General features: G+C 40.5%; 1 protein-coding gene across 1 annotated transcript in view; it reads left to right on the top strand.

Moving 5' to 3' along the window:
- The first annotated feature begins 1,006 nt into the window (after window positions 1-1,006).
- Window positions 1,007-14,884, top strand: part of SLC17A8 (solute carrier family 17 member 8) — a 38,325-nt gene continuing 24,447 nt past the window's right edge. Inside the window, exons 1-3 of the mRNA XM_052640811.1 lie at window positions 1,007-1,107; window positions 7,395-7,647; window positions 14,724-14,842. Coding sequence (XP_052496771.1) covers window positions 1,007-1,107; window positions 7,395-7,647; window positions 14,724-14,842 — 473 coding nt within the window. The remainder of the gene's footprint in view (window positions 1,108-7,394; window positions 7,648-14,723; window positions 14,843-14,884) is intronic.

Raw genomic sequence — 14,884 nt, forward strand, 5'->3', positions numbered from 1 at the left:
GGAGATTGCAGAATTCAGTGAAGAGCTGATAGAAAGAGCAGAGTGACAAGAAGCAGGGCTGGAGTCACACAGAGTGCCTTCTGTGCCATGATAAAGAATTTAGGTTTATTCTGAAGACAGTGAAGACCAGGGAAGAGCACTAAGCAGGTTCTGGGACCGGCTCAGTTACCTTCAGTTTGGTGGTCCCAATGGAACTTAACACACTACACCCTGAGTGAGCCTGCTCTGTTGATCAGACAAATGCCCTCCCAGAGGCATATGGCTTGGGTTTTGTGTTTAGCCTCCTCAAGTGCAAATGTTCCTCCAAGGACCACATCTGTACCGGTGTCTAACTCTCCCAAGAGAGGCATAAAAGGCCCTAATGCAGTGGCTGAGAGCCTGTCTTGGGGGCCAGACTTCAGAAAAGCAGAGGACTTGTGGGTGTTTAACACACTTCGCCCTGGGTGCTTGCTCTGGCTGAGAGCCCATTAATAAGCCCAGTGGCCAAGGGACAGGTATTGTGCTGGTTACTATGGCATCACCTTGGAAAGGATCCCTCAGTGAAAGCCACAGCTGAGCTGAGTGAGGCAGGAGGGGAATGTGGTCAGAAACAGCAGGAGGGGCTGGAGATAGGCTGCAGAGGGTTTCGCTGGTCGCAGGACACTTCGTGGGCTGGAGCCCCCTTTAGCTTCTCCAGCTGCAGCCCAAGGAGGGAGCCAGGCTGCGCTCAGCCTGAGAGTGGCTGCCTGAGACAGCACCACAGGCTGCTGCTGAGCTGGGAGCTGAGAGGGGCTGAATTCCCATTCACAGATCATCTGGCCTCTCCTGTTTTGGGGGGCGGGTGTTGTATCTCATCTGGAAAGATCTGGGCTGGGTTTCATGCCTTTTTGATTTTAAATACTCACCTCCCTGAGAACTGACTTCCAGGTGTTCATCGAGGAAAGCAGAGCGATCCCCAGGCTGGAAATGAAGCGATGAGAGTTCCTGAGACTGACTGTTGAAGGCTTGGAGGTACCCCCGTCTCACAATGCCTTTTAAAGCATTCGATACCTTCAAAGAAAAAATTTTGAAACCTGGAAAAGAGGGAGTGAAGAACGCTGTGGGAGATTCGTTGGGGATTTTACAAAGGTAAAGTCTGAATGCAAACTTTAGATTTATTTCAGAGTAGCTTCACATTGCTGCTGGTGTTTGAAAGAATTTGTCTCATGTTTTTAAAGCTACATTTTAAAAAGAAGTGGGAGGGTCAGAATAAAGGGCTTCTGGAGCCCCTTCCAGCTCCAACAGACTATACCTGGAGGAAAAAAAGATGCATCAAAAGGATATGTTGAATTAGGAAAACACCAAGACAAGCACTCCTTTTATGCAGCAAGATTAGCACTTACTGGACACAGTAATATTGCAAGTTGTGTGTTTGGCATTGAATTAGAAAATATTTGGGGCTATAACACTCTATGTTAATTCAATAGTAACAACAAAACCAGGAACCGCTTTGCATGGTTATGCTTTGAGTTGAAATAATTTTTAAGAATTTTTCACTGCAGATGATAATTAGGTATTTTCAAATTATATAGCTTGTAGTATAAACTGTATGAAGTGGTTCTTGATTGTGTAGTTTTCAAAGAGAAGGATTATTGCACAATAATATGAAGAAAGTAACTTTAAAAATTAGTATTTAAAGCAGAAAATCTTACATGATTAAATGGGAAAGTATTAAGTGGTGTCATTGAACTGAATGTTTTTGTCCAAACAAAAAAATAGATCTTTTTTTAAAGTAAAATATATTATTATTGAAAGGAGAATTTGCCATAAATGAATGAATTGATGTGATATTTAATTTGTGGTTTTTAAAATAGACATAGTAAATGCCCTCCTAGGTTTTATAAATGAATTAATAAGCAGTACTTATGTGCAAGGTAAAATGATTCTTTTAATTTCTTTGATGTAAATAAATGTGAAAATAACTTTGATAAAATTTTTATCATTATTTCTAATTATGATGAATGAAAATTTCCCTTGCCATCTGCTTTTAACTTTTCTATGTTTTCTCGTAAATTTAAAAACTAGCCTACAGATTCATTCCACTTCTTGCATTTTATAATACACAGACTCCTGCCAGTGTTAATTTTTCCACTGTATCCCTTTGGTGAGCTTAGCAAGAGAACTGGGTTGGGCACCTTATTATTCTGGTAATTAAAAACAAAAAGTTTCAGTCAGAACTACACTGAATTATCATGTATAAATGAAAACCTACCTCAGTGACAGCAGGATAAACTAGCTAAACACAGGAAATGATTATAATAACCTTTTCTTTTAAGAGTGTTTTATTCTTCTGCCGACCACTCCCAGGTAACATCTTTTTACGGCGGAGTTTCATTTGATTAAAAATACAAAAGGAAGCACAGTGGCTTAATTGGCGTATTCAAGTGATGACAACTATTTCAGTTCAGTTCAGTTCAGTCGCTCAGTCGTATCCGACTCTTTGCAACCCCATGAATTGCAGCACGCCAGGCCTCCCTGTTCATCACCAACTCCTGGAGTTCTCTCAAACTCACATCCATCGAGTCGGTGATGCCATCCAGCCATATCATCCTCTGTCATCCCCTTCTCCTCCTGCCCCCAATCCCTCCCAGCATCAGAGTCTTCCAATGAGTCAACTCTTCCCATGAGGTGGCCAAAGTACTGGAGTTTCAGCTTTAGCATCATTCCTTCCAAAGAACACCCAGGACTGATCTCCTTTAGAATGGACTGGTTGGATCTCCTTGCAGTCCAAGGGACTCTCAAGAGTCATCTCCAACACTTATTTAGCTTTAGATAAATACTTAGGAGTGTTCTTTTTCAACTTTAGCTGCTTTTTAAAATTTAATCACTTTTCTCAGGCCTAAGTGCTGATTTTACTATGTTTGATTGAATGATCCACTTGAATATTCTTTTGTTTACCAGATTGGTTTGCTTTAGGGATATAACAAAATCAGTAATTTCCAAGTTGTGTGACTTCAACCCCAAATTAAGCTATGTGTCTATTACTCTGAAGAGTTTTCTGAGAATTGGCTCACTGAACATTAAAAAAAAAAAAAAACCCTGCTATCATAGTTCTAGATAGCACACTAAATACATGCTAGATATTATCATTGTTGTTGTAATTATAGAATGATTGGTTTTAGAATAAAGCCAAATTCATACCTCGTCTTTCAGTGATCCCTAGAGAGAAATTGTTGGCAGAAGTAGGCATTAACTGACTGGCAATCTGAACTGATCCTCAACTCTAGTGGTCTTTGAGCAGAGCTCCAGAATTAGGGTTCCTCCAGCAAAAACAGCTCTGCTGTTTTAACACTTGGTGTTAACCTCAAATCTATAAGATAGTTATATATATATATAAATATATATATATAATGCTTTGCCCAGAACCTGGTATGTAGTGGGTGTTTCCTCCCCTCATGGATTTTTACATAAAACCAGTCGACAGGATCCAGTGTAAGAAAAAAGTCATAAAGAAATGTTTTCTGTTTTGTAAGGGGCAGGAACATTGGGAAGTTAAGAATCCTGACTTTCTAACTTAGCAATCACTCTAAGTCATAGATGTCTAATAATGTTTACTACTGAGATCATCATCTAAATGGAATTTTCCATGTGCTTCTGAACTATGGGGTCTTCCTCATGGTCAAGGGAGAGGTAAATGCATAGAGAAGTACCTGAAGTCCACACATGGGGCTGATTACAGCCAGACACTCTTAGTCTTCCTGGAGAGCAGTCATTGATAAGAAGCAGCTGAGCAATTCACCAGCTAAAGGTACATTAATATTTTTGAAATGTAGGAAGAAAGATGATGCATTCACTTATCATCCACTGTTGGAACAGATAGAAGGCATTCCATTTGGAGATTAATGTCCAGAAACTGATATACAATCTTTTTCAGCTTAAATGATAAATGTTATCTAACTGCTTGTGTGTAGTAAATGATAGTAATGACACTATGTTCCAGGTACCATTAATTCTATTAACAACTCTATGAGGGAGGGCCAATTATAATCACAGTTTTACGTATGAAAAAACGGAGGCACAGAGAGGTTAAGTAATTTGCCCAATGTGACACAGCTTGTAAGTGGCAGAGCTGGGTTTCAGACCAGACATTTTGTGCCCATCTTTCTTAATCATTACACTGTGCTACCACACAAATCAACTGTCTGGTGGTAGAAACTCATTTAATCTTAACCACAGCTCTATGGCAACCCACTCCAGTACTCTTGCCTGGAAAATTCCGTGGACTGGGGAGCCTGGTAGGCTACAGTCCATGGGGTTGCAAAGAGTCTGAGATGACTGAGCGACTTCACTTTCACTTTCACAGCTCTATAAGATAAGTATTATATTCATTCATGCCAGAAATTCATGGATACCACTGGGGCTTCACATTATAAAGAGTCTTATGATCTGAATAACTCTTAGATATCAACATAAATGGCAGTAAATGGCATTTATGCTCATCCTAGCAGAGTGGACTCATTAAGTGGTTATGAGGATTAATGTAACAAAAATAGTGGCACATGTGTCAAGTTCTGTTCTAAATGATCTATGCTGCTGTTGTTTAGTTGCTAAGTTGTGTCTGACTCTTTGTGACCCCACAGACTGCAGCATACTAGGCTCCCCTGTCCATGGGATACTCCAGGCTAGAATACTGGAATAAGTTGCCATGCCCTCCTCCAGGGGATCTTCCCGACCCATGAATCGAACCCATGTCTCTTACATCTCTTGCACTGGCAGGTGGATTCTTTTACCACTAGTGCCACTTGGGAAGAAAGCTCAGAGAGGTTAACTAGGCCAAAGTCACACAGCTAAGTAAATGGAAGAGTAAAAATTCAAACTAAGGAATGCTGATGCATAGATTGGATGGAGATTGGAGAAGAGATGCATCCAGGATGTCACCCAAGTTTTTTTTCTGAGCAACCAAAGGAACAAAACTGTCATTACTTGAAATGTGAAAAGCTTCAGGAATTAACTTTTTTTTTAGAGGAACTCAGTTTGGATATGTTAGGTTTGAGATGCTGATCATGTGTCTACAAAGATGTCAAATAAATCTAGATATGAAAATTGAAATCTGTTAGCATATGCATGGTGTCTAAAGCCCAGAGATGAGTGAGGTCACCTACAAAGTACAGACAGAAAACAAAAGAAATCTATAAACTGAGCTCTGGGCATCCCAGTGTTTACAGGTTGAGGAAGTAACAACTCAGCTTAAGAGACAAAACAGAAGGAGTATTCAGGGGATTAGAAGGACCACGAAGTGAGTGTGGTATCCATGAAGGAATCAAAGTCATCAAGGAAGAAAGAATAATCAGTAGTGTCAAGTGCTGCTGACAGGTCAACTAGATGAGGACTGGAAAGAGCCTTTGGGTTGAACCATGTGGACTCATGATTGACTCATTGGAAAAGACCCTGATGCTGGGAAAGATTGAAGGCAGGAGGAGAAGGGGATGACAGAGGATGAGATGGTTGGATGGTATCACTGACTCAATGGACATGAGTTTGAGCAAGCTCCAGGAGTTGGTGATGGATAGGGAAGCCTGGCATGCTACAGTCCATGGGGTTACAAAGAGCTGGACACGATTGAGCAACTGAACTGAACTGAACCATGTGGAGGGCATTGACAGCCCAAGAAGAGCAATTTTGGTGGACAGGTTGGGAGATATACCTGTTTGGAGTATGTCCAAGAGGGAATGGGACAAAGGGAAATGAGACAGTGACTTCTGAGTTTTTTATAAAAGGAAGGTGAGAAATAGGCAGGTAGCTGAAAGAGAAAGTGTTTTTATTTTAAATGTTGATGTGGGACAAATAAAGGGCATATTTGTAGACAGTAGGAATGTTCTAGTAGAGAGGAGAAATAATTGATGAAATATGTGGATAGGGATTTCCTTGAATACATGAGAGGCAATGAGATCTCGTGCCCAGGGAAAGAGGTTGGCCTTAGCTAGAAGCTTGGAAGACAATCATAGAAGAAAACGTAGAATACATCAGCATACACGCAGGTAGGTTACAAAAGTGCATTGGGAGGTTGATGATATTCTTTTCTGATTACTTCCATATTCTTGCATATTTATTAAGCTACCATTCTGACTTCACAAATTAAGATTGAAAGTTCCTTTCCTGTTTTATCACTGTACTTCACCTTGATTTCAAGAAAACCTACATCATCCAGCAATTACAACTGTGTATGTGTCTTTCTTCCTCTAAGAGCTGAAGGAGATCAGAAACCATATCACTTTCTTTATTCTTCCATTACACTCAGTATAGTGCCTGACACACAGTAGGCACTCAGTAAATATTTGATGAGCTGAATTAAATCCAGTACATTTGCTCTCTCTCAGTTCAGTTCAGTTGCTCAGTCGTGTCTGACTCTTTGCAACCCCGTGGACTGCAGCACGTCAGGCTTCCCTGTCCATGCTCTCTCCACATGTGCTTTAACCTCATTTGCTTGAGTCCTAAGAAGCTACTAAGATGATCTCTGCTATGAATTGGTGGGCAAATTATTTGTGCTTCTATGTAGTCTGTTAGACATTGTATTAGTTATTAGTGAATATGATATTCTTGAAAACACAGAAGCTTTGCTTATTTTTACAAAGACTTGGACCTTAATCGGGCATCTTCAGAAGGGTTATGATACATGTGATGATGCAAACAGCTCCTTTTATTATTGACAGATAGTGTTCAGTTTGCCCAATTACTTTTTTTTTTTTAAGAAGAGAATAAATTCACTGCAATGGACTACCATAATCTGAATTTATGGGACTCAATGAGAAATCATGCCCTCTGTTTAAAAAGTGCCGGAGAATCATGTTAGAACCACTTAAGAAAGAACGGATACACAACAAACTGGTTTGTGCTGTGATAGAAAATGTACCTCCTTACCTAGTATTTTATTAAGACTTAGAAAAAGAAGAAAAAAGAATCTGAAAATAAATTGATTTTTTACTGTATATCTTTTAGCAGGCTTCAAGTGACATTAAAATTAAAGTCAAACATAATAGTTAGCTGGGTCATGTCATGCAGATGAAGTTTATAGATACTCTTTCAGCAGGATATTCAGTAAGGCATATTGTTGAGGATACAAACTCTGAACTTGAACTTGCATTCTACTTCAGAGGACTTAGTTTTTTGTCTATAAATGGACAAGATAACACTATCTACCTTGTGTAGCTGTTATGAGATTAAAATAAATTAATGTCTATAAGGGTGCAACATAATATCCAGAATATCAGTAAATTTTAACCACTTTAATTTATTTTAGTAATGATGATGGTGATGTTAAAACATGCAGGATGCATCCTATTCTAGGTTTTCCATTTTCTTTCTTGGTACACTTTTTCTTCTTGCCTAGTATACTTTGTAATCCTGGTCTTTCTTCCCTGTCCATTTGCCTGCTGTAGGAAAATTGACGGGACCAATGAGGAAGAAGGTAACATTGAGCTGAATGAAGAAGGGAGGCCAGTGCAGACGTCCAGGCAGAGGCCCCCACTCTGTGACTGCCACTGCTGTGGGGTCCCTAAGCGCTACATCATTGCTGTCATGAGTGGGCTGGGGTTCTGCATTTCCTTTGGGATTCGGTGCAATCTTGGAGTTGCCATTGTGGAAATGGTCAATAACAGTACTGTATATGTTGATGGAAAACCGGAAATTCAGGTCAGTGTCTGTCTATGTCTATGTCAGTGTCTTTTGGCAACAGCTATATTAATGTTTTAAATTCTTAAAGTAAAACACATAGGGGACTACCCTGGTGGTCCAGTGGTTAAGACTCTGCACTTCCACTGCAAGAGATGAGGGTTTGATCCCTAGTTGGGGATCTAAGCTCCCCCATGCCACATAGTGCAGCTTAAATAAATAAGTAAATAAAATGAAACTTTAAAAAACACATAGGATCACAAAGAAAGCCATTTATTTTAAATACAGATAACAAACTATTTAAGAATTGAATTTGTGATATAGAAACATATGGGTTTCTTTATGAGCACATCAGATGACAAAATCTAGCAATGGGTCTAATAATTTCTGTAATTTTGGTGTTTGAAGGATGAACAATAATTTGAGATAATGGCAGCAGCCATCATGAGATACAAACATGTTTATAATTTCCTCTAGTAATAAAATTACAAGTCTTGATAATATGACTGGGGTTTGTTGCCTACATTCACAATTACAGGAAATACTGCTTTATTAGTTACTAGCAATAAATATGCTGATTTTTCCCCATCCAAGTTCATAGATCCACAGGATTCCATCCACAGACCTAGTTAAGAATCCTGGTAAAAGGATAGAATGAGGTAAGCATCAAAAGGAGGCAACAGGTAAAGCGAGGTTAGGTCGTGGAGAGCCTGGCAAGTCTAAGGTGAGTCAGGCGTGGGCTTTAAGCAGAGAAATGGTGCCATCAGATCCATACTCCAGGATGATCACTGTCCAGCCAGTCATCTCCCAATGGATCCAGTGGATCAGGACTGGAGTGAATAGAAGCAGAAGGCCCCATTCAAAGGATACATACACCCATTCAAAGGCTCTTGTAGTCATAAGCAAGCCTATAGTGATGTCACTTAAACAGTACTGTTTTCATGAATCACTGAAAAGATGAAATCTGATTTGTTTCTTAAATGATAAGCCTTGAGAAATATTGAGATTACAGGAGAATAAAATAAAAATGTATTCCCAGTGGATACCCAATGCATCTGTTTCATTGCGTTGAATGCACACACTGGAGTGACTCATGTGGAAATCCATCTGTTTGCAGAGAGACTTCTAGCACTGCGTACATGACCTTTCCAAAGTACTTACTACCCCTTCTCCCCGAGCCCTGGCAACCATAAGTTCATTTTCTCAGTGTGAGTCTCTTTCTGTTTTGTAAGTAAGTTCATTTGTATCTTTTTTTTTTTAGATTTCATGTATAAGGGACGGCAAATATTTCTCCTTCTCTTTCTGGTCTGATTTACTTCACTCAGTATGACACTCTCTTGGTCCATCCCTGTTGCTGCATGTAGCATTATTTCGTTCTGCTTAATGGCTGAGTAATATTCCATCATGTATATGTACCACATTTTCTTCATCCATTTCTCTGTTGATGGACATTTAGGTGGCTTCCATGTCTCGGCTGGGGCTTCCATGGTGGCTCAGATGGTAAAGAATCTGCCTGCAGTGCCTGGGTTAAATCCCTGGGTTGGGAAGGTCCCCTGCAGGAGGGCATGGTAACCCACTCCAGTATTCTTGCCTGGAGAATCCTCATTGACAAAGGAGCCTGGTGGCCTACAGTCCATTTGCAAAGAGTCGGACATGACTGAGTGACTAAGTGCGCACGCACACACACACACACACACATGCCTTGGCTATTGCAGACTGCTGCCATGAACATCAGGGTGTATGTATCCTTTCAGATCATGTTTTTCTACACATATATGCCCAGGAGTAGGACTGCAGGGTCATAAGGTAGCTCTATGTTTAGTTTGGTAAGGAACCTCCATATTGTTCTCCATAATGGCTGTACCAATTTACATTCCCACCAACAGTGCAGGAGGGTTCCTTTCTTGCAGAGAGACTTCTAATAGTTCTCCAGTCCCTACCCATGTTTGGGAAAACATTTAGATCAGAGTTTCCCAAACTGGTGTCTGGACGCCACTGTTCTGTAGGCTGTGCTTTGAAGAAGGTGTCATATGAACTAGGAACCTGTACTGTGCTGTGTTCCATGAGAATCTCCAAGAGGGGGCTGTGGTGTGCATTATTTCCTGGGCTTAACTGCAGAATGCTTTCCTTCACACTGTGTCTATCAGCATTACCTGGAACAGTTTCCGCCAAATATTGGTTAGTGAAAATTTGATTTCAGTTCATTAAAAAGAAGTCTTTAGTTGGCCTGCAGATTCCCCCGCCCTTTTTGTTTTTTAACTAAGAGATTATTCTACCAGAAGAAAAGGGTACCATGGAGATTCTTCTAACCATTCTCTTTTTTATGCCACAGGTGAATCTGTTTTTAAAAGGATATCCTGGTTGTTTATTTTGGGGGAGAGGGGCAGGGAGGGGAGTAGAGGTGTAAGAGGGATGTCATACATTTTTAAAATAAAGAATGATGGACATTAATGAGGTTTCAGATGTGTATCACATGCATTCTGGCAGTCTTTTGTGAGGAAAGGCAGCTAATTAAACCTGTCTGCTAAGGCCTGGATCAAAATGAGATGCTGGTTTGCATTTGTTTGTTGCATGAAAAGATAGGCCTAGGTCAACAGAATTTGCTTTGAGGCAAATGGAAAAGGCATTTTGATAAACTTAAGGAACAATGCTGTGTGTGCTCTTTGGTTTCTATGGTTTTGCCCTCTGGAGTCTTAGAGAAACTGATTAAGATCTAAAATATGCTTCACATCATTTTCTCTGGCCTCATAAGTAAGAGTTTAGTAGCATTTCAGAAGTTCCAATTTATAGCAGGCCATTTCTCACTTATCCGAACAGAACAAAGCTGAGATATCATCTGAGCGTGTTCAACCCAATGGCAAAGATTTCACTAACTGTATCAAGAAAGCCTCTCAATGGCTGGTAATTTTGTTTGGTTGGCTTTATTGGAGAAAAACTAGATATTTTGCACTGAGATATTTTTAAATCTTTATTTTCAACAGAGGGAGAAAAGTAAGTAGTATGAATAGGTGTATGTGCTCAGTTGCTCAGTCACGTCTGACTATTTGCAGCCCCATACACTGTATAGCCTGCCAAGCTCCTCTGTCCATGGAATTTTCCAGGCAAGAATATTGGAGTGGGTTCCATTTCCTACTCCAGGTATAAATAGGTAGGCCTTGCAAATAACTGGCATATATTCTGCTAGTCGAATAAATGGTAGCTTCAGTTGATGTGTGAATCATAATCATTTTTTTAGTTTAATAATTATGAGTTTTAAGACATGTGAATCACTTAGAACAGTGTCTGGCATGTGGTAAACAATAAATGACTGAAGTTTGAGAAACTTGGAAATTAGTTCTCATTATCCTCAGGGGAAATCCAAACTCCTTCTCATGAATCATGAGCCCTGTAGGGTTAAGAAGAATTGGGCTTTGGAATCTGCCGGACTTGGTTTCAAACTTGACTCTGTTGTTTATTAGCTCTGGGACCTTGAGCAAGTTGCCCTTCTGTCCTGGTCAGGGATTGCTGTTGCAAAGAATAGAAATGGGAGACCAGCTCAAGTTAAAAAGGAAATGACTGTAGGGCTATAGGGGATCTCAGGAAAGTGAAGGGTGGAAAGCTATCTGCTGTGTATGCTTGTGCAGTCTGTGCCCCAGATGAGGGAGCCAGCCCGAGGTGGGACTGAGATCCAGGCTGTACCGCACTGTGGGGAGGATAAGGAGTCAGGAGGGGCAGAGTGGAGCCGGACCTCACGGGAACTAGGAAATCCTCAGCTTACTCTCCAACTTGCTGGCCTTTCAGGGTCTTGCATCTACTTCTCTCTGAGTCGGCGCCATTCTCTCAGGTCTCTCCATGGACTGTTTTATTTTGTTTTTTCTTTTCCATGGTATCTCACTGCTTTCCAAAGCCGAAGTTCCTCAAGCCGTTGCCTTGCTGGGGAGCTGACTTACCTGGCTCTGACTCCGATGGAACTTGTTTCAAGTGTGCAGTATTGTCTAACCAGAATCTCTGGGTTCAGATGAGAGAGAGAAAGAAAGAAGAGAGAGAGACAGACAGGTAGGCTGAGTCCAGCCTATACGTTGGCTCCCTCTATTCAGGTGTCCATCCACAGTCACAGGGGAGAGCCCCTTGGCACTGAGGGGAGGAGGAGAATCCTCTTAGAAGGAAATGTGAGCAGGGAGGTAGGAACTGGCATTTCTAGAAATTCTTTACTAAGTCTCATTGCTGTATTGTGAAATGGGAATAAAAGGCCTGGTTGCAGATCAAATGAGATAATCTGGTACCAACATATTAAACACCTCTATTACTTTCCTAAAGCTGCTGTAACAGATGGCCATGAACATGAGGCTTAAAAACAGTGGGAACTTAGTCTCTCATAGTCTGGGAGGCCAGAAATCAACTCGACTTCAGAGGGAGCCACACTCCCTCCAAAGGCTCCAAGGGAGAATCCATCCTTGCCTTTTCCAGCTTTGGCGGCTCCGAGCGTCCCTTGGCTTGTAGCAGCATCACTCCAGTCTCTGCCTCCATCTTCACATGGCCTTCTTTCCTCTATGTCTCATGTCTCTCCCTGCCTTTCTCTTACAAGGACACTTGTCATCACATTTAGGGCTCAGTTAGATAATCCAGAAGAACTCACCTTGAGATCCTAGACTTTATCACATCAGCAAAACCCTTTTCTCCAATAAGACAGCATCTATAGATTCTGGGGGTTTTGTGCATGTATCTCTGGGGACCATTTTTTCAGCCTAATACTGTCTATGACATGGCACCTGGCTTATTATAAGAATTCATACATAGGACCATTATGGTTCTCATGGACTCAATGATAGTGCAAGTCAGTTCTTGCCAGGGACAAGTACTTTTCTTCAGCTAACTTTGTCCAAATGGAAAGAAGCACCATTCTGTCAGAGGGAAGGACATGAGCAAGGGACTATGTGATTAACAGTTAGTTGTTGAATGAAGTGGATCCCTCTGTCTTGGATCTTTGGTTTCGTGGGGGGATTCTGTGACTCAAGGCAAGGAAGTCTAGTCTCTTCTTCTTAGTGAGAAAGTCAAGTCTCCACAGCAATGGAAAGAATATAGATTTTTGGTAAGAGGTCTTGGTCTTGGCTTTCTTTACAACTGGTTCTATGACTTGGGGCAAATAAATTAATCTCAATTTCTTCTTCTATAGAAAATGACGTAATTAACTCTAGGTATTGTAAAGAGGAAATACATGGAAAGTGACTTAAAATCGTGTCCTTCGGCTCAGTGCTTCCATCTCTCTTTGAGTAAAAGTTAAGGTCCTTATGGTGACTTAGAAGGCCCTTCATCACTTGAATTTCTCCTGTTTTAATGCCTGTTATTCTCTTCCTCATCCATCACCCTCCAGCTCCTCTGACATCTGGCTGTTCCTCTAACACACAAGACACATCCTTATCTCAGGGCCTTTGCACTTGCTATTTCTTTGTCTAGAAAGCAATTTCTTCTGATAAGGAAAAGTATCACTTGCTCCCTTTCTTCCTTTAGGAGTTCACTCAGAAATCATTTCTTCAGTGAAAGCTTCCCTGACCACTCTATGTAAAATATCTCCCTACTTCACTCCTGCCCAACATTTTCTGTCATATTTCTTCTCTGTTCATATTTCTTTCTTCCTCACTGATTACCATCTAACACAGTAAACACCTGTGTATACTTCCTGCCATCCCCACTGACATCTTTGTGAAAACAACAATTACTGTTGTTGTTCACTGCTATATGCCCAGTATCTAGTACAATGTGTGGCACTTAGTATCATAAAATAAAAATTTGGTGAACTGATTTGAATGAATGATGGTTAGGTTCATTTTATTCTTGAGCTTCAACTTCCTACTCTACAAAATGGGAACTACAGTGCAGAGCATAAGCCAATATTACCTGCGCTGTGATCTCCTAGAAGGCAAAGGCAACACTTGAGTTTGTGTTTATACTATCACCTGACCTGGCACACAGGAAGCACACGGTGCATATTGAATAAATGAGCAAATAAGTACATGACAATTTATGATAGGAAAACAAAATGTGATGAAAATTCATAAAAGGTACTATGCTGATAATTAAGAACTCTTACTCCATAACAGGAACATCTTGGATTTTGATACCAATGCTTTACAAAGCCCTTCATTAATTTGGCAAATATTTACTTGCATCTTCTATGTTGTAGACACTTGTTTTAGGTACAGAGGTTATAAAGTCAAAAGGACACAGCTGCCACCTTAGAGTCACCTGCCACCTCATGTGGGAAATGGACATGTGACAGGCTAGTTTGAGAACAGGGTGGGTGCCATGACTGCAAGAACAGAGGTCTGTGGACCAAGGCCTAGGAAAAATGACCACTTCAATTCAGGGCAGCTGAAGAGCTTTCTCAGAGGAGGGAGATTTGTGAGAAATCTAAAAAGGGTGAGTTACTTTGCTGGGAAAGAAAGTGAGGAAAGGCTTCAGTGGTTTGAGAGTCGTGTAAGGGTGTTTTGTTGCCATTGTCATCATCATGACAACAATAGCTGCTAACATGTACTGAGTCTACACTGTGCTCCAGGCATTACACTAATGTGTTAAATGCAAAATCTCTAGGCAGAGGAATAAACTACTAGAAATATTCATGGCATTTATCCCCAGACATCCTATGGGTAAGTAGGTTTTATTATCTTCATAAAGAAAAGAGAGGCATGACTGTCATTCCCTTAGTGTCTGACTGAACTGGTACCTAAATAACCCAATAAACCGAGAATTTACCTTTTGTTTTCTTTACAAGTTGTTTTATTTTCTTCTTAGCCTTCATCATTTTTTTTTTAACTTGTTCATAGAATCTCCTTTCTCTCACTAGAAGTTAGGCTCAATGACAACAAGGACTTTGCTGTGTCCCTGCTGTCATTGAGGCCCCCCATCAATATTTGCTGAATATCCCTTCACTGTTCACCTGAAACTATCACAGCATTGTTAATCTGCTATACCCCAATACAAATTAAAAAATTAAAAAGATATTTGCTGAATTTAAAGGAGGGAAAGAAAGACTTCGTAGGGTTATTATATAGGATCATCAGAGAATGATGACAGGCAAGTGTTTTCTTACAAACCAAGTGTATCTGATTTCTCATTTCCAGACAGCACAATTTAACTGGGATCCAGAGACAGTGGGCCTTATCCATGGATCTTTTTTCTGGGGTTATATTGTGACACAAATTCCAGGTGGTTTCATTTCAAATAAATTTGCTGCGAACAGGTAAGATAAATTGGTTTAACGTGAGTGCTACACAGATCATAA

The sequence above is a fragment of the Budorcas taxicolor genome, chromosome 5 (genome assembly GCF_023091745.1).
Source record: "Budorcas taxicolor isolate Tak-1 chromosome 5, Takin1.1, whole genome shotgun sequence".
NCBI lineage: Eukaryota > Metazoa > Chordata > Mammalia > Artiodactyla > Bovidae > Budorcas > Budorcas taxicolor.